Source organism: Pseudorca crassidens, chromosome 9, assembly GCF_039906515.1.
Source record: "Pseudorca crassidens isolate mPseCra1 chromosome 9, mPseCra1.hap1, whole genome shotgun sequence".
Taxonomy (NCBI): domain Eukaryota; kingdom Metazoa; phylum Chordata; class Mammalia; order Artiodactyla; family Delphinidae; genus Pseudorca; species Pseudorca crassidens.
The window spans coordinates 53,956,708-53,976,179 of NC_090304.1; the positions used below are offsets into that span (position 1 = coordinate 53,956,708).

The 19,472-nt window shown below is 44.7% G+C and overlaps 1 protein-coding gene across 1 annotated transcript in view; it reads right to left on the reverse strand.

The window, feature by feature from the left end:
- Nucleotides 1–1,063: 1,063 nt before the first annotated feature.
- MAP6 (microtubule associated protein 6) overlaps nucleotides 1,064–19,472 on the reverse strand; it is an 88,756-nt gene continuing 70,347 nt past the window's right edge. The window contains exon 4 of the mRNA XM_067750389.1: nucleotides 1,064–2,190. Within this exon, the coding sequence (XP_067606490.1) occupies nucleotides 1,209–2,190 (982 nt within the window). The 3' untranslated portion in view covers nucleotides 1,064–1,208. The remainder of the gene's footprint in view (nucleotides 2,191–19,472) is intronic.

Here is a 19,472-nt window from a genome sequence, read left to right on the forward strand (position 1 = left end):
GCAGTTTGGTCCCTGTTGGGTACCTAGGCTTTCATGGAAACTGACCTGTGAAATACTAGAGCTCTTAAAACCCTCAAAGTTTCCTGGGTTCTAGCAGTGTCTTTTGTTTTAATGAGGGGACTCTTGGTGGCTTCTGGATCACTTCAGGATGGGGGCTGGTCACCAGAAAGACCAAGTCACGATTAGAAGCTTGGAATTTTCAGCCCCACCTTCCATCCTCTGGGAGGGGGAGAGGGGCTGAAGATTGAGTTAATCATTGATTATGCCAGCATGATGAAACCTTCATAAAAATCCCCAGAGTCTGAGGTTCGGAGAGCTTCTGGGTTGCTGGGGGCACTGGCAGGGTGGTGTGCTTGGCAAGGGCAGGGAGGCTCCGTGCCCCTTCCCCTGTACCTTACCCTATGCATCTCTTCCATCTGGATGTATTCTTTATCCTTTGAGGATAAATCAGTAAACATAAGTACGTGTTTCCCAGAGTTCTGTGAGCCATTCTGGCAAATTATTGAACCCAAGCAGGGGGTTGTGGGAATGCTGATTTATAGCAAGTCAGTCAGAAGTACAGGTGATAGCCTGGGACTTGCAATTGGCATCTGAAGTTGGGGGGGGGTGTGGGGGGACAGTCCTGTGGGACTGAGCCCTTCATCTGTGGGAGCTGACGCTGTCTCTAGGTAGATAGCGTCAGAATTGATTTCAATGTAGGGCCCCCCAGTTGGTGTTAGATAATTGCTTGATGTGAGGGACCTCCTCCACCCCCACCCCCCCCAACCACCTCTGGTGTCAGAAGTGAAGTGTGGTCACAGTGTGAGAGTAAAAGGGAAACACATGAGTGTCCCGCCCACACCCTCACGATGGGGTCCTGTCCTCAGTCTCAAGCAACTCCCATCCACTCCCATCTCATAGCGACAGCTCACAGGAGCTGGGAATTTCTCAGATGGCCCGGTTGGATGAATGCAGAGCCCTGAATGCCCACCCTCAAATGTGCATGGCGCGCGCACACACACACACACACACACACACACACACACACACACACTCAAATGAAGCCAGACAGGGAGAGGGACACTGCTGAGCCAGAGGGACAAGTTTTATTAGATTCCAGCAAGACTATACAATACGTGTTTCATGCAGATTAAATAAGTGTCTTTGCCGCCCCTGAGAGGGAGCATCTTCATTGCTAGCTCCTTCTTTGGCATGTCGAGGGGTGAGCGTCAAGGAGAACTCTCAACATATTCTGCATAGGGCACAGTTGGGATCATAACTGGGGGTGGAGGTGGTACAGTGGGCAGCTGAGGGCTCCTGAGACCTTGAATCTTCAGAGGCTCAGGGACCACAGGACCTTGGTCCTTTGCTGGTGGTGGCACCAGAGGACCTTGATCTTTCAGAGGCACTGGGGGTATAGGAACTTGATTCTTCACAGGCTCTGGGACCACGGGGCCTTGATCCTTGACTAGTTCTGGACCTTGATTCTTCACAGGTTCTGCAATTACAGCATCGTGATCCTTTAGGAGCTCTGGGGCCCCTCCACCTTGATCTGTGACTGGCTCTGGGACCACTGAACCTTGATTCTTTCCAGACTCAGAGAGCACAGAAACTTCACTCTTCACAGGTGCTGTGACCATGGCACTTTGATCCTGCGGTTGCTCTGGGACCATAGGACCTTGATCCTTGACAAGTGCTGGGCCCATGGGGCCTTTGCCCACAGGTTCAGGGGCCATGGGGCCTTGATTCTTGACAGGTGCTTGGACCCCAGGGCCTTGATCCTTGACAGGTGCTGGGGCCACGGGGCCTTGATCCTTCAGAAGCTCTGGTACCACGGAACCTTGATCTTTACCTCTTGCTGGAACCATAGGACTTTGATTCTCTAGAGGCACTGGGGCCAAGGAATCTTGGTCCTTGACTGGTGCTGAGATCACAGAACCTTCTTTCTTTAAAGGCTCAGGGACCACGTGATCTTGATCCTTAACTGAGGCAGGGACTATGGGACCTAGATCCTTCAGAGACCCCGGGACCACAGGAGGTTGATCCTTCAGAGGCTCTGGGACTGTGGGGTCTTGACCCTTTGAAGGCGTTTGGATCACAGGACCTTGATCTTTCAGAGGCCCAGGGCCCACGGGACCTTGATCTTTGTCTGGTTCTGTGGTTACAGGACCTTGACTCTTACGTGAATCACTGGTGGGTTCGACCTGGTTCCTGCAGAGGAGAGAGAGGTGGTCACTGTGAGGGCCAGTGCTCAGGCCAAGGACAGGGCAGAGCACAGATTGCCTGATAAGTCTTGGCCTAGTGGAGCCTGGGCAGGGCAGCTCTTGCTGGAGAGTCAGGAGGAGAACCTGATCTCCACGTCCTTAGTACAGAATGTGGGGCTGGGTGGGGAGCAGGCTTGGGAATTGGTCATTCAATGTGCTTGCCAATTGATTATAACCTGCGCGTGGCACGGAGGGCAGCCCCTGGGTGACAGCGGCAGCACCGTAGCGGGACTCAGAGTCCTCCAGTGAGCGTCCTAGCAGCCTGTCCACCCCACACTCCACAGGACACGCTTCCTTCCTCCAGAATATCTGGGCCCATCCTGGGGGCCCATCTTAGCTATCCTCTCAGAGGACCCTACAGGCTAGGGTGCTCCTGTTCTCAGGGCCTTCCCAGACTCCTTCCCTCCCCAACCCCCTAGTTAAGTGCTGAGTGGGGAGGGGCAAAGGGTCCAAGGCATGCATGAAAGAAAGAGGGAATGTTCCTCTTCCCCACCTCCCTGAAAAGGGAAAACGTAAAAACGTATTTTATCACCGACATTGCTTACGACAGCCAGCCGGCCGGGGTGACAATAAAAAGCAGACCAGCTTTTAATTGGTTTTATTATTGCTTTTAAATTCTCTATAAACAATGCTCCCCATTGTCGCCTGTATCACATTTGGTAGGTGACTGGCTGGGACTCCCCGTTCAGGCAGTGAAGAGGCCCTGCTCCCCTCGCTCTGTCCCCACTCTGGCTCCCTCTACTCTCCCTGGGCCCTTGCCCTCACTTACTCCAAGGCTCTGGGGCTGATTTCCCGGCAACCAAGAGTCCAGGCCTCTCATCAGAACCCTCACAGGCTGCCCCACCTGCCTCACCGTGGACCCCCGCCCCACCTCTCGGCCCACCCACATCATGGAGAGCAGGTGACATCACTGACACCAAGGGCAAATGTTGCCACACTCAGACCACCCCAGTCAAGATGAGAGTGCATCCTCTTGCCCTGCAGGCTGGGCTCAGCCAGTGTCACAAGCCTATGCACACTTACAGCACATTCTACTTTCCAAATCACTTCTTTCCAAAGCTCATTTCAGCAACCCAGCAATCCTGTGAAGCTCAAAGGGAGGATTAATTACCCTTACTTGTATGATATACAGATGAAGAAACTGAAGTCGAGTGGGCAAGTGATATGGGAAGTGAGGAGACCTGCATGGACTGTAAAGTCTGGGTCTTTCCACTCCCGGGGCCTGTGCTCCTTCCCTTATAGCACCTGCCACATAGCAGGTGCTCAATCTTCGTTGTTATTATTACTCTTTTACACATTGCAGTCAAGTCTTTATGCTTAAAATCATTTCAGTATTTTAACAGTTCCTATAGTTTAAAGCTGGTCCAGTAAGACTTCTACTTGGTAACACTTTCTTAGCTCATTATGGTTTCGTCTCTCTGGGCCCCAAGTGTGTCATCTATTTCATTGGGTAAAATGATATTGACTCAAATTTATGATGATGAGAAATTATGTACATAGAGCACCTTGTACCATATTACTATGTAATCTTATAATTATTTTTCTATTTACTTACACACATCTGGACTATTTTTATTCTGACATGTCATCCTGATCCAGAAGCTTTTTACTATATTTAGCACCTTGAGCCCTTAGGAACTGACATCTCTCAGAAGAGTACACAGTGCCCCGGGCAGCCTGTGCATCCAGTCCCTCTTGATGTCTCTGAGCATCACAGTGGACAGAGAGGGGCCGGGGTGGCTTGCTCGTTCAGCACATCACAGAGCACAGCTGTCCCAGCCACGTGAACCCAGCTGGCTGCCATCAGTAGGACCTTAGTGTCTGTGGAGGGAGCCAGGCAAGGCCATGAAAAACATGCAGAATCCAAGGATGGCATTAAAATACTTCTAATACCTGGTGGTTGGCCAGAAAGGAAAACTAAAAACCTAATTCAGAATAGAATCCAGCAGGACACTGATTAGATGAATCCTATCTGCGAGTAAACAACTTGGGTAGAGTCATCCTGAAAGGGGTGATGAAGCTGAGACAGGAGACAAAAGAGGTGACCAGGGTTTAACTTGATCTCAGGAGCTTGGGTTGCAAAACCTATCCCATTGGCAGGACATGGACTCAGTGTCCCCTGCTGGCACGGAGATTTAAAAGAGGGCCAGACCCACAGCACGGGGTGCAAAGTATAGTTTCCCGATGTTTGGGGCACTGGCTCCCATGCCCTGCCTCATTTTTCTGAATGAGCATTCTCAGCCAGCTGTGAACTAACCTTAAATTTGCTCAGATATACACCCCTATGTTGCTCTGGTTAGTAAACTTGTTTCCTTAGTAAGTAAGTGTCTTTAATCATGGAAATTTTAGAAAAAAGATTAGAAATGATAAATTAAATCAAATCTATATATTACCTTTTTTGGGTATTAAATTTAGGAAAAATCTGTGTAGATTTAGTTTGAAAGTATTTGTAATGTTTAAAATAATTTGGCATATTATATCTAACAGATTAGCTTTGTGATTCCTATAAAAAAGGTGTAATTTAAAAATTAATCTAGACTTGATTTTAAGTTGAAAGATATAAGTTAACTGTCCTGAAGCTCTCATACTGTAAAGAAGCCAAGTCTGGACTTTTGGAAAAGCCACTTGGAAAGGCTATATGGAGAAAGCAAGAGGTACCCAGCCAGTTCCCAGCTGCTCTAACCCCCAGGCGTTCAACTCACCCCAGTTGATACACTGGAAATTTTAGGCAAGGCCGTGTGGCTGACAGGGTCTTGGTGCTCTGGCCGGGTGTCAGGCCTGTGCCTCTGAAGTGGGGGAGCCAAGTTCAGGACATTGGTCTACCAGAGACCTCCCAGCTCCATGTAACATCAAACGGCCAAAGCTCTCCCAGAGATTTCCATCTCAATGCTGAGACCCAGCTCCACTCAATGACCAGCAAGCTACAGTGCTGGACACCCCATGCCAAACAACTAGCAAGACAGGAACACAAACCCACCCATTAGCAGAGAGGCTGCCTAAAATCAGAATAGGGTCACAGACACCCCAAAACACACCACCGGACATGGTCCTGCTCACCAGAAAGATCCAGCATCATCCACCAGAACACAGGCACCAGACCCTCCAGCACGAAGCCTATACAACCCACTGAACCAACCTTAGCCGCTGGGGGCAGACACCAAAAATAACGGGAACTACGAACCTTCAGACTGCGAAAAGGAGACCCCAAACACAGTAAGTTAAGCAAAATGAGAAAACGGAGAAACACAGAGCAGATGAAGGAGCAACGTAAAAACCCATCAGACCAAACAAATGAAGAGGAAATAGGCAGTCTACCTGAAAAAGAATTCAGAGTAATGAGAGTAAAGATGATCCAAAATCTTGGAAATAGAATGGAGAAAATATAAGAAACATTTAACAAGGACCTACAAGAACTAAAGAGCAAACAAACGATGATGAACAACACAATAAATGAAATTAAACATTTTCTAGAAGAAATCAATAGAACAATAACCGAGGCAGAAAAACGGATAAGTGACCTGGAAGATAAAATAGTGGAAATAACTACTGCAGAGCAGAATAAAGAAAAAAGAATGAAAAGAATTGAGGACAGTCTTAGTAATTCCTGGGACAACATTAAACTCACTGATATTCGAATTATAGGGGTCCCAGAAGAAGAAGAGAAAATAAAAGGACTGAGAAAATATTTGAAGAGATTATAATTGAAAACTTCCCTAATATGGAAAAGAAATTGTCAATCAAGTCCAAGAAGCACAGAGAGTCCCATACAGGATAAATCCAAGGAGAAACACACCAAGACACATATTAATCAAACTATAAACAATTAAATACAAAGAAAAAATATTAAAAGCAGCAAGGGAAAAACAACAAATAACATACAACGGAATCCCCATAAGGTTAACAGCTGATCTTTCAGCAGAAACTCTGCAAGCCAGAAGGGACTGGCAGGACATATTTAAAGTGATGAAAGGGAAAAACATACAACCAAGATTACTCTTCCCAGCAAGGATCTCATTCAGATTAAACAGAGAAATTAAAATCTTTACAGACAAGCAAAAGCTAAGAGAATTCAGCACCACCAAACCAGCTTTACAACAAACGCTAAAGGAACTTCTCTAGGCAGGAAACACAAGAGAAGGAAAAGACCTACAATAACAAACTCAAAGCAATTAAGAAAATGGTAATAGGAACATACGTATCAATAATTACCTTAAATGTAAATGGATTAAATGCTCCCACCAAAAGACATAGACTGGCTGAATGGATACAAAAACAAGACCCATATATATGCTGTCTACAAGTGACCCACGTCAGACATAGGGACACATACAGACTGAAAGTGGGGGGAAAAGGATATTCCATGTAAATGGAATTCAAAAGAAAGCTGGAGTAGCAAGTCTCATATCAGACAAAATAGACTTTAAAATTAAAACTATTACAAGAGACAAAGAAGGACACTACATAATGATCAAGGGATCAATCCAAGAAGAAGAAGATATAACAGTTGTAAATATTTATGCACCCGACATAGGAGCACATCAATACATAAGGAAAATGCTAACAGCTGTAAAAGGGGAAATCAACAGTAACACAATCATAGTAGGGGACTTTAACACCCCACTTTCACCAATGGACAGATCATCTAAAATGAAAATAAGTAAGGAAACACAAGCTTTAAATGATACATTAAACAAGATGGACTTAATTGATATTTATAGGACATTCCATCCAAAAACAGCAGAATACACTTTCTTAAATGCTCATGGAACATTCTCCAGGATAGATCATATCTTGGGTCACATAGCAAGCCTTGGTAAATTTAAGAAAATCAAGTATCTTTTCCGACCACAACGCTGAGACTAGATATCAATTACAGGAAAAAATCTGTAAAAAATACAAACACATGGAGGCTACACAATACACTACTAAATAACCAAGAGATCACTGAAGAAATCAAAGAGGAAATCAAAAAATACCTAGAAACAAATGACAATGAAAACACAATGACCCAAACCCATGGGATGCAGCAAAAGCAGTTCTAAGAGGGAATTTTATAGCAATACAATCCTACCTCAAGAAATAAGAAACATCTCAAATAAACAACCTAACCTTACACCTAAAGCAATTAGATAAAGAACAAAAAAACTCCAAAGTTAGCAGAGGGAAAGAAGTCATAAAGATCAGATCAGAAATGAATGAAAAAGAAATGAAGGAAACAGTAGCAAAGATCAATAAAACTAAAAGCTGGTTCTTTGAGAAGATAAACAAAATTGATACACCATTAGCCAGACTCATCAAGAAAAACGGGGAGAAGACTCAAATCAATAGAATTAGAAATGAAAAAGGAGAAGTAACAACTGACACTGCAGAAATACAAAGGATCATGAGAGATTACTACAAGCAACTATATGCCAATAAAATGGACAACCTGGAAGAAATGGACACATTCTTAGAAAAGCACAACCCTCTGAGACTGAACCAGGAAGAAATAGAAAATATAAACAGACCAATCACAAGCACTGAAATTGAGACTGTGATTAAAAATCTTCCAACAAACAAAAGGCCAGGACCAGATGCCTTCACAAGCGAATTCTATCAAACATTTAGAGAAGAGCTAACACCTATCCTTCTCAAACTCTTCCAAAATATAGCAGAGGGAGGAACACTCCCAAAGTCATTCTACAAGGTCACCATCACCGTGATACCAAAACCAGACAAAGATGTCACAAAGAAAGAAAACTACAGGCCAATATCACTGATGAACATAGATGCAAAAATCCTCAACAAAGTACTAGCAAACAGAATCCAACAGCACATTAAAAGGAGCATACACCATGATCAAGTGGGGTTTATCCCAGGAATGCAAGGATTCTTCAATATACACAAATCAATGTGATAAACCATATTAACGAATTGAAGGAGAAAAACCATATGATCATCTCAATAGATGCAGAAAAAGCTTTTGAGAAAATTCATCACTCATTTATGATAAAAAAAAAAAAACTCTCCAGAAAATAGGCATAGAGGGAACTTACCTGAACATAATAGAGGCCATATATGACAAACCCACAGCCAACATCGTCCTCAGTGGTGAAAAACTGAAACCATTTCCTCTAAGATCAGGAACAAGACAAGGTTGTCCACTCTCACCACTATTATTCAACATAGTTTTGGAAGCTTTAGTCACAGCAATCAGAGAAGAAAAAGAAATAAAAAGAATCCAAATCAGAAAAGAAGTAAAGCTGTCACTGCTTGCAGATGACATGATACTATATATAGAGAATCCTAAAGATGCTACCAGAAAAATATTAGAGCAAATCAATGAATTTGGTAAAGTAGCAGGACACAAAATTAATGCACAGAAATCTCTTGCATTCCTATATACTAATGATGAAAAATCTGAAAGAGAAATTAAGGAAACACTCCCATTTACCACTGCAACAAAAAGAATACAATACCTAGGAATAAACCTACTTAAGGAGACAAAACACCTGTATGCAGAAAACTATAAGACACTGCTGAAGGAAATTAAAGATGATACAAACAGATGGAGAGATATACCATGTTCTTGGATTGGAAGAACCAACATTGTGAAAATGACTATACTACCCAAAGCAATCTACAGATTCAATGCAATCCCTATCAAACTGCCAATGGCATTTTTCACAGAACTAGAACAAAAAGTTTCACAATTTGTATGGGAACACAAAAGACCCTGAATTGCCAAAGCAATTTTGAGAACAAAAAACGGAGCTGGAGGAATCAGGCTCCCTGACTTCAGACTATACTACAAAGCTACAGTAATCAAGACAGCATGGTACTGGCACAAAAACAGATATATAGATCAATGGAACAGGATAGAAAGCCCAGAGATAAACCCACGCACATATGGTCACCTTATTTTTGATAAAGGAGGCAAGAATATACAATGGAGAAAAGACAGCCTCTTCAATAAGTGGTGCTTGGGAAAACTGGACAGCTACATGTAAAAGAATGAAATTAGAACACTCCCTAACACCATACACAAAAATAAGCTCAGAATGGATCAAAGACCTAAATATAAGGCCAGACACTATATAACTCTAAGAGGAAAACATAGGCATAACACTCTTTGACATAAATCACAGCAAGATCCTTTTTGACCCACCTCTTAGAGAAATGGAAATGAAAACAAAAATAAACAAATGGAACCTAATGAAACTTCAAAGCTTTTGCACAGCAAAGGAAACCATAAACAAGATGAAAAGACAACCATCAGAATGAGAGAAAATAATTGCAAATGAAGCAACTGATAAGGATTAATCTCCAAAATTTACTCCAAAATCTCTAAAATCTCCATATTGAGCTTGTGCAGCTCAATATCAAAAAAACAAACAACCCAATCCAAACATGGGCAGAAGACCTAAATAGACATTTCTCCAAAGAAGACATACAGATGGCCAACAAACACATGAAAGGATGCTCAACATCACTAATCATTAGAGAAATGCAAATCAAAACTACAATGAGGTATCACCTCCCATCAGTCAGAATGGTCATCATCAAAGCATTTACAAACAATAAATGCTGGAGAGGGTGTGGAGAAAAGGGAACTCTCTTGCACTGTTGTTGGGAATGTAAATTAATGCAGCCACTATGGAGAACAGTATGGAGGTTCCTTAAAAAACTAAAAATAGAACTACCATACGACCCAGCAATCCCACTACTGTGCATATACCCTGAGAAACCATAATTCAAAAAGAGTCATGTACCACAATGTTCATTGCAGCTCTATTTACAAGAGCCAGGACATGAAAGCAACCTAAGTGTCCATCGACAGATGAATGGATAAAGAAGATGTGACACATATATACAATAGAATATTACTCAGCCATAAAAAGAAACGAAATTGTGTTATTCGTAGTGAGGTGGATGGACCTAGAGTCTGTCATACAGAGTGAAGTATGTCAGAAAGAGAAAAACAAATACCGTATGCTAACACATATATATGGAATCTTAAAAAAAAATGGTTCTGAAGAAACCAAGGGCAGGACAGGAATAAAGACACAGATGTAGAGAATGGACTTGAGGACATGGGGAGGGGAAAGGGTAAGCTGGCATCAAGTGAGAGAGTGGCATGGACATATATACAATACCAAATGTGCAATAATAGATAGCTAGTGGGAAGTGCCGCATAGCATAGGGAGATCAGCTCGGTGCTTTGTGACCACTTAGAGGGGTGGGATAGGGATGGTGGGAGGGAGACGCAAGAGGGAGGAGATATGGGAACATATGTATATGTATAGCTGATTCACTTTGTTATAAAGCAGAAACAAACACACCATTGTAAAGCAATTATACTCCAATAAAGATGTTGAAAAAAAAAGAAAGATATAAGACAATTTTATAAATTTTGTAAACAATGATGGAACTTTTATTACAGCCTAGTAGTAAACATATTTTTAAGCTTAGTTTATTTTAAATTACTTACAATTTATTTAAAAATATTTAGGGGAATTGAATTAAGTTATAAAATCCTCCTTAAAAGAGTTTGTTAAATTTTACTAGATTTTTAAGTTTGTTACTTTTATAAATTAAGCTCTTGTTTTTAAAACGAATGCAGCCTTGGTTGGTTTTCCTGTGAACAAAACCACTCTCAAGGGCAACATAAAACTCTCATTGACACTGACTGGCCATCACTTCATTCCATGGTGGCCTGCCAGGCTCCCCATCTGTAAAATGTCCCACCACTCACAGTGCCATCTGTGTGAATGAGACAGAGCCACTCCCCCAGGGTGGAAGCCGATGCGTGGTAGGTGAGTGGAGATGGGCTGGGTTCAGTTCCACTCAGCCCACAGGCCAGCTGCCCAGGGGCCCAGCCCAACCTGCACAGAGTCTGAGTCTGGTGCCTTGAGCCAGCTGCAGATCTTCTCAAGACAGCATATGAGACAGGTTCCTTTCACCTCCCAGCCTGTGTACCCTCTTAGAAACTAGAACGACCTGCTGGCTTTCTCTTGGTTTCTGTGCTGCTAATTGCCTGCCAGACCTTGGGCAATTACTCAACCACAATAGACCTCAGTTTCCTCATCTGTAAAATGGGGATAGCAATACAAATGTCAGGGACAACTACGACAGAGGATTAGATGATCCTGTTGGGCAGGGATCTGAAATGATAATTTGTGACATCTATAGAGTGCTTTTGTGCCTTACATGAATAAGTCCATAACCATAATAACTGTGTAAGAGTTTATCAGATGATCACGCGCTCATCACTTTAGCTCACTGGAGCCTCCTGGCAGCCCTGGAAGAAGGCAGGGAAGGTGGTGGACAGCCCTGCAGCCTCACCCTCCTGCATTGTCCTCTGGCCACCCCATGATGCTGTTTTGTTTCTGCTGCCTGGATTGCCCTCTTTAACCCACTTTTCCTGTCTGTCCCTGATGGCTTGGCTCAGATCCCACCTTACAAGGTCTTCCTGGATGCACCTCTCCAAATTAGTTTTGTCTGTATCTCCCTTGCAGCACCATTTTACAGTCTCTCCCCACATTCATAGATACCCTAATCGCATGTCAGTTTTCCCCCCATTCGACTGTGAACTCCCTGAAGCCAGGGGCCATCCACCTGGCCTGCAGCCCCAATGCTCAGCACAGTACCTGGAGCAAAGAAGGTCAAACAGAAAGATGTACAAATTATTGTTGCTGAAACCTGGTTCATCATCTATCCCATGGCCCCAGCCAGAAACTCAGAGTCATCCTAGATACTTTCGACTCCCTCAAAACCTTCACCCAATCCATCAGGAGACATCTGTTCCGGCACCTAACATTTATTTCCTTAATATTCACATTTCTTTCCCTCCCTCCCTTCCCCCACCAGCTGCGCCATCATCTCTGTGGACCACTGTCACCGTCCCCTAACTGGTATCCCTGGCCCCTCCTCCAATCCATTCTTCATACAGAAATCAGGATGACCTTTCAAAAAAGCAAATCCTTCCCCAGCTGAGGACTCTTCAAGGTTTCGCCTTGCGCTGAGAATAAAGAGGTTTTACCCTGTTCCATGGCCTCACCTCGCTGACCAGCCTGCTCCCACCGTCTCCCAGCTCTCTATGCCCCGGCCTCCCATGCTCTGCTCCTTTCCATTTACAGCTTTTGCACATGCTGTTGTCTCCTCCTGTGACCTTCTCTTGCTTCCTCTTCTCCTGTTCATACTACTCATCCTCCGTCTTTCAGCTCCCCTTCCCAGGGAAGCAGATGTGACCAGGCCCCTGCTACAGGCTCTCCTAGTCCCTGACACTTTCTTTCATATCCCTTATCACAGCTAATTACTTGCATTCTTTTCCATTAATGTTTCTCCTACTAGACTGGAGCTTCAAAGGGCAGGACCATGTCAATTTCGTAAATCATTGTACCTAAAACAGTACCTGACCCAGGGAAAGCCCTGACTAGATACTTGTCGAATGAATGAATAAATGAGAGACTTTTCTGTGCCAGGCTCTGTCCTATCTGCAAAATGTAGCGTTCCAAGGTTACATGAGACAACCAAAGTCTTAGGAACTTAGTTTTCTGCCCTTCTTCCTGTTTCCATGGTGACAGGCAATGCCTCCTGGGTACACACACGCTGACCTTGGATCCAAGCTTTATTAGAGTCTGTAAACAGGATTACCAAGCGCTGCCCGAGACTATCTGGAGAAAGGCTGATTCTTGCCATTGCACACAGTTCTAATCCCATAATCCACCTGGTTTTTTTTCTTCTCAGACTCTCCTGATGCACCATCACAGCAGCCCAGAGCTGGGGCAGTGCTCCTGGTGTAGGGCCCTGTTCAGAAATCAGGACCTATAGACCCTGTCCTTGAACCCCCTGCTTCCACAGCTTAGAAAAGCCCTGAGAAAGCAAGAAACTCATATTTCCTGAGCAATAACCATGTGCCAGGCTCGGTGCTGGGTATTTTAACCTAGGTCATTTCTTGGACGGTATAGAGCAGGCTGCTGGAGGAGAAAATGCACTGACTGTGCTCGAGGCCAGAAGAGCTGGGTTCGAAGCCTGACTCAACTCCATCCTAGCCATGGTGTCATCATGGGCATCCAGGCTGCAACGTTTCAGTTTCCTTAATCTATAAAATGGGGATTACAGTGCCCACCTTCCAGGGAGGATTCATTTATGGAAACACTCATGGCATGACCCCTGGAATACAGGTGATATTTAGTATTAACTAAATGTTAGTTAGTTAGTTAACTAAATGTTAGTTAGGGACTTGGTGATCTGGTCCAATGTCTCGCTCTACAGATGGGAAACTAGGCCCAGAGTGGGCAAGCAGCTCTCCCAAAGCCACACAGCTAGAAATAGCAGGTCCAGGACTAAACAGAGACCTCTCAAAATCTCACTGGGTGGGTAGAAGGGATGGAGCAAACTCACTTGAAACAAAGATGGGCAGGAGGGGCTGAGAGGGGCCCTGCAGGAGGAGGGGGGACGGTGGGCCGGGCGATTTCACAGCTTTGTCTCCTCCTGTCTGCCTCCAAGGGCCCTGGACAGGCACCCACGTTTCCTAGACACAGACAGAGCTCCCAACACATTATAAGACATGCAGTTACCCGAGGGGGGTGTCAAGGAAACCGTCTTTGAAAGGCTTGTTATTCTTATGAAGAATTGCAGGAGACAAGGCCTTCTCAAAACAAGAACTCGCGCCCCGCCCCTCCCCCCCCACGGGACTCTGTGGCCTCTATTCTAGCGATTATCATGGTGTTCGGTAATTGCCTGCCTCTCCCCCTAGCTCATGGCCTGCGTTTTGTTCATCTCTGCATCGTCAGTACCTAGTGTCTGGCTCACAGTACCTGGCAGCTATCTGTGGGAGTAATGGGTGGCTGGCATATAGCTTTTTCTCTTTATTCTATTTGATGTTTTTTTCTCTTTTATCCATTCATTGGACAAAGTCGGCTGAGCCTGCGCTCTGGGTTAGGTCCTCTGCTGGGGGAACAGGTGGGAATGAGCCCGGGGCCCTGACTTGCGGAGCCCCCCGTGTGGGGTGCACACCACGAACACTGTAAAGCTACCAGTGCACCAGGACCATCAGCGCTGGCCCCAAGCCCTCACCTGCCTGAGTTTCTCCAACCGGAGAGGCCTGAAAGTCCTTTCAGTGCGAAGACGTCACTTTGCTCGAGAAGTCCTTTCTCTCTGGGCCCTGAAAGCACAACTCCGCAGAGACACTTCAAAGGCGCCCAGGCTGAAAGGACAGACCTGGGGGTCATCGGGTCTCCTGAACTTGTGCTGCTGTCTCCCGCTGGCTGGCCCCAGCCTCTGCCTGCGCTGCCCCGGTGCGGGGGGGGGGCGGGGGCGGGGGGGGGTCAGGGCCACACAGCCGGGTGAGGCAGCCCACCCTCTGTAGACTGGACCCTGAACAGAAGCCTGTATTTCTGTCAGCTCCACTCCCTGTGTCCCTGCCCTGATCCGGGTTCTGTGCTGTGGGGCCACCCTTCCAGAGAATGCCATGCTGCCTGACCCAGGACTGATATCTGAAGATATTCCTGGCTTCTCTGGGCAACGCATGTCCCCCAACAGCTCAGAGCCCTCACCATTCTGACTGCTCTCCTCGCTGCACATCTCCGTTGGCTCCCCTCCCTTGGAAAGTGTGCCCCCAGAACTGAAAGGGATGTCGCAGTTACGGTCTCCAAGAAGCAGCACCCACCGCCTCCGCCCTGGCACCTCTACCGATACGGCCCTCGGCAGCTCTCTCTAAGGCACGTCAGTGCTGTTGCCCAGCACCACTGCCCATCTGCCTAGTAACGCCCTCAGCAACCAAAGGTTCAGGTCCGGGGTTACTCCCTCAGGGAGATCACCCTGACCCTCCGCCTCCAGGGGTCGAGTACTCCCTCTCCTGTGTCCCCGCAGCCCCCCTCTGTCCCCATCCCCTCGCCCCATCACAGCAGCCTCCATCAGATGAGCTGCCTACTGTTCTGTAGCTGCCTCTCCAGACTGGGGCTCTTTAGGGCAGAGACCGTGTCTGCCTCACTCTCTTTCCTCTGTCTTTCCCTCCCTCCCTCTCTCCTTCCCCACCCTTCGCCCTCCCCTCCTCTTTACTCCCTCCATCTTTCCACAAACATTTAATAAATGCCTACTCAGTGCCAGGCTACTGACGAGAGTGGAGAGCCAGAGCACCCTGGCATAGGGCTGGCACATACAGGAGGCCTGCACCCCAAATGGGAAGATTAAAAACAAAAACTCACACAAGATCAAATTCTAACAACTGCATTTACAAGACACACAAATGCTTTCCTATTCTTAACTGCCTTAGCACCTTTTTTGTCCTCCCAAACTGTAACCTCTCTTTCTGGTTTTCTAAGAGGACTTTACATTCAATGTGGCACATTGTATTCTCACAGCAGCCCTTTGTCACCCAGGCAGACAGGGGTCACTCGTGCCCCCATTTTCCAGAGGTGGAAGCGGGGCTCTGAAGGGTCACATAGTGAGTCGGTGGCAACGTCAAGACCTTAACTGAGGATGACAGACTTTTGGTCAAGCTCTTTCCTTTTTACAACAGTATCCCTCAGGGGTGTGACTTCAACCATAGAGATTCCAAATTTGTCTGCTGAGGTCTGAACTGGGTCTGGCTTGACATGACTCTGACTGGTTCTGCCTGGTCCAGGAGGCTGGAGCCATTGACCTCTGCAGGTCCCCAGTTTCGAGCTCCCAACTGTTTCTCCTGAGAGTTGCCCCTCTGGGACTCCAACAACCAGTCCCCCTTTGCCTCAGCCCTTCCCGCATCCACTACGTGAGGACCTCCCTGGTTTACCTCCTGGTGTTCAGCAGACCCTGGCAAAGAAAATCGTCTCAGAAAACAGGGGCATCCTGGTCTAAGAGTGCCCATCTGCACCCACACCTGTAAACCCTACCTGTATGACTGCCAGCCAGGCTACCAGCCCGGGGCTACAAAGGGAGTCCACCCAGATGTGGCTCATTTGCACAGGAAGAGCAGCTAGGACCATGGCTAAAAAAATGCCTGCCAACACAAGGCTTAATTCTGGGTGGAGGGGGGTGGGTAGGAGGTAGTAACTGTGCTGATCAAACTCAGCATCTGTGACCTTCATCTGACTCACTTTCCAAAGATGATGAGAATACTTAGGGTCACTGAAGGTTTTGGAGCAAGGAAGAAAGAGGATGAAGAGACTGCCCTTTCAGGAATTCTTTACAGTAGGAATCCTAGAGATGGTCCCAAGTACTGGACAAGGAATGGGTTTCAGTCAGCCAAACCAGGCTCCAAATCCTGGCTCACCACTTACAAGTTGTGTGACTTTGTTATTTAATCACCTAGTCTTGACTTGTTTATCTGTGAATGGGGATGATGCCTACAACAGACTCTCTAGCCCTATTGTGAGGATTAAATGCGAACAACTGTGTAAAGGTCAAATAAATGCTCCTTCCCTTCCCCTAGGTTGTGCCACCTCTGCATTTTACAGAAGTGGCACCAGACAGCTGGGGCAGATTCCTAGTTCGGATTTTTCTCCACCACTCCAGGTCCCCTGTGGGAAGATGTGTTCTCCTGAAGTACAGGGAGATGGTTGCAGTACATAGCTAGATAGTTTTGTTTTCTGCCCTGTGTTGTCGTTGCTTTTTCTTTCTTTCTTTAAAAATTTTTTACTTTATTTATTTTTTGGCCACGCCATGCGTGGCATGTGGGATCTTAGTTCCCTGACCAGGGATCGAACCCATGCCCCCTGCAGTGGAAGCACGGAGTCTTAACCACTGGACCACCAGGGAAGTCCCTGCGTTTTCCTTTTTACATTTTTGCTGGTAAATACCTTTTCTGGATATAACCTCCTAAGAACTAAATAAATTCCCATTTGTATAAAAAATATTTTAAAAGCTCCCTTGGTTGTTTTAACACCAAGAAGGCAAAGTCAGGGGCATAGTTGACTGTCTCAATGAGCTGCCATGAATCTGACAATCCTGCTAATGACGCTTTTAAAAATGTGAAGTTCTGCATTAAAAGGATCATACACCATGATCAAGTGGAGTTTATCCCAGGAATGCAAGGATTCTTCAGCATACACAAATCAGTCAAGGTGATACACCATATTAACAAACCGAAGGAGAAAAATCATATGATCATCTCAATAGATACAGAAAAAGCTTTTGACAAAATTCAACACCGATTTATGATGAAAACCCCTCCAAAAAGCAGGCATAGAGGGAACTTACCTGAACATAATAAAGGCCATATATGACAAATCCACAGCCAACATCGTTCTCAATGGTGAAAAACTGAAATCACTTCCTCTAAGATCAGGAACAAGACAAGGTTGTCCACTCTTACCACTATTATTCAACATAGTTTTGGAAGCTTTAGCCACAGCAATCAGAGAAGAAAAAGAAATAAAAGGAATCCAAATCGGAAAAGAAGAAGTAAAGCTGTCACTGTTTGCAGATGACATGATACTATACCTAGAGAATCCTAAAGATGCTACCAGAAAACTACTAGAGCTAATCAATGAATTTGGTAAAGTAGCAGGATACAAAATTAATGCACAGAAATCTCTTGCATTCCTATACACTAATGATGAAAAATCTGAAAGAGAAATTAAGGAAACACTCCCATTTACCATTGCAACAAAAAGAATAAAATACCTAGGAATAAACCTACTTAAGGAGACAAAACACCTGTATGCAGAAAACTATAAGACACTGATGAAAGAAATTAAAGATGATACAAACAGACGGAGAGATATACCATGTTCTTGGATTGGAAGAACCAACATTGTGAAAATGACTATACTACCCAAAGCAATCTACAGATTCAATGCAATCCCTATCAAACTACCACTGTCATTTTTCACAGAACTAGAACAAAAAATTTCACAATTTGTATGGAAACACAAAAGACCTCGAATAGCCAAAGCAATCTTGAGAACAAAAAACGGAGCTGGAGGAATCAGGCTCCCTGACTTCAGACTATACTACAAAGCTACAGTAATCAAGACAGTATGGTACTGGCACAAAAACAGATATATAGATCAATGGAACAGGATAGAAAGCCCAGAGATAAACCCACACACATATGGTCACCTTATCTTTGATAAAGGAGGCAGGAATGTACAGTGGAGAAAGGACAGCCTCTTCAATAAATGGTGCTTGGGAAAACTGGACAGGTACATGTAGAAGTATGAGATTAGATCACTCCATAACACCATACACAAAAATAAGCTCAAAATGGATTAAAGACCTAAATGTAAGGCCAGAAACTATCAAATTCTTAGAGGAAAACATAGGCATTAACACTCTATGACATAAATCACAGCAAGATGCTTTTTGACCCACCTCCTAGAGAAACGGAAATAAAAACAAAAATAAACAAATGGGACCTAATGAAACTTCAAAGCTTTTGCACAGCAAAGGAAACCATAAACAAGATGAAAAGACAACCCTCAAATGGGAGAAAATATTTGCAAATGAAGCAACTGACAAAGGATTAATCTCCAAAATTTACAAGCAGCTCATACAGCTCAATATCAAAAAAACAAACAACCCAATCCAAACATAGGCAGAAGACCTAAACAGACACTTCTCCAAAGAAGACATACAGATGGCAAACAAACACATGAAAGGATGCTCAACATCACTAATCATTAGAGAAATGCAAATCAAAACTACAATGAGGTATCACCTCCCACCAGTCAGAATGGCCATCATCAAAAAGTCTACAAACAATAAATGCTGAAGAGGGTGTGGAGAAAAGGGAACCCTCTTGCACTGTTGGTGGGAATGTAAATTGATGCAGCCACTATGGAGAACAGTATGGAGGTTCCTTAAAAAACTAAAAATAGAACTATCATAAGACCCAGCAATCCCACTACTGGGCATATACCCTGAGAAAACCATAATTCAAAAAGAGTCATGTACCACAATGTTCATTGCAGCTCTATTTACAATAGCCAGGACATGGAAGCAACCTAAGTGTCCATCGACAGATGAATGGATAAAGAAGATGTGACACATATATACAATAGAATATTACTCAGCCATAAAAAGAAACGAAATTGAGTTATTTGTAGTGAGGTGGATGGACCTAGAGTCAGTCATACAGAGTGAAGTAAGTCAGAAAGAGAAAAACAAATACCGTATGCTAACACATATATACGAAATATAAAAAAAAAATGGTTATGAAGAACCTAGGGGCAGGATGGGAATAAAGACACAGACCTATTAGAGAATGGACTTGAGAACATGGGGAGGGGCAATGGTAAGCTGGGACAAAGTGAGAGAGTGGCA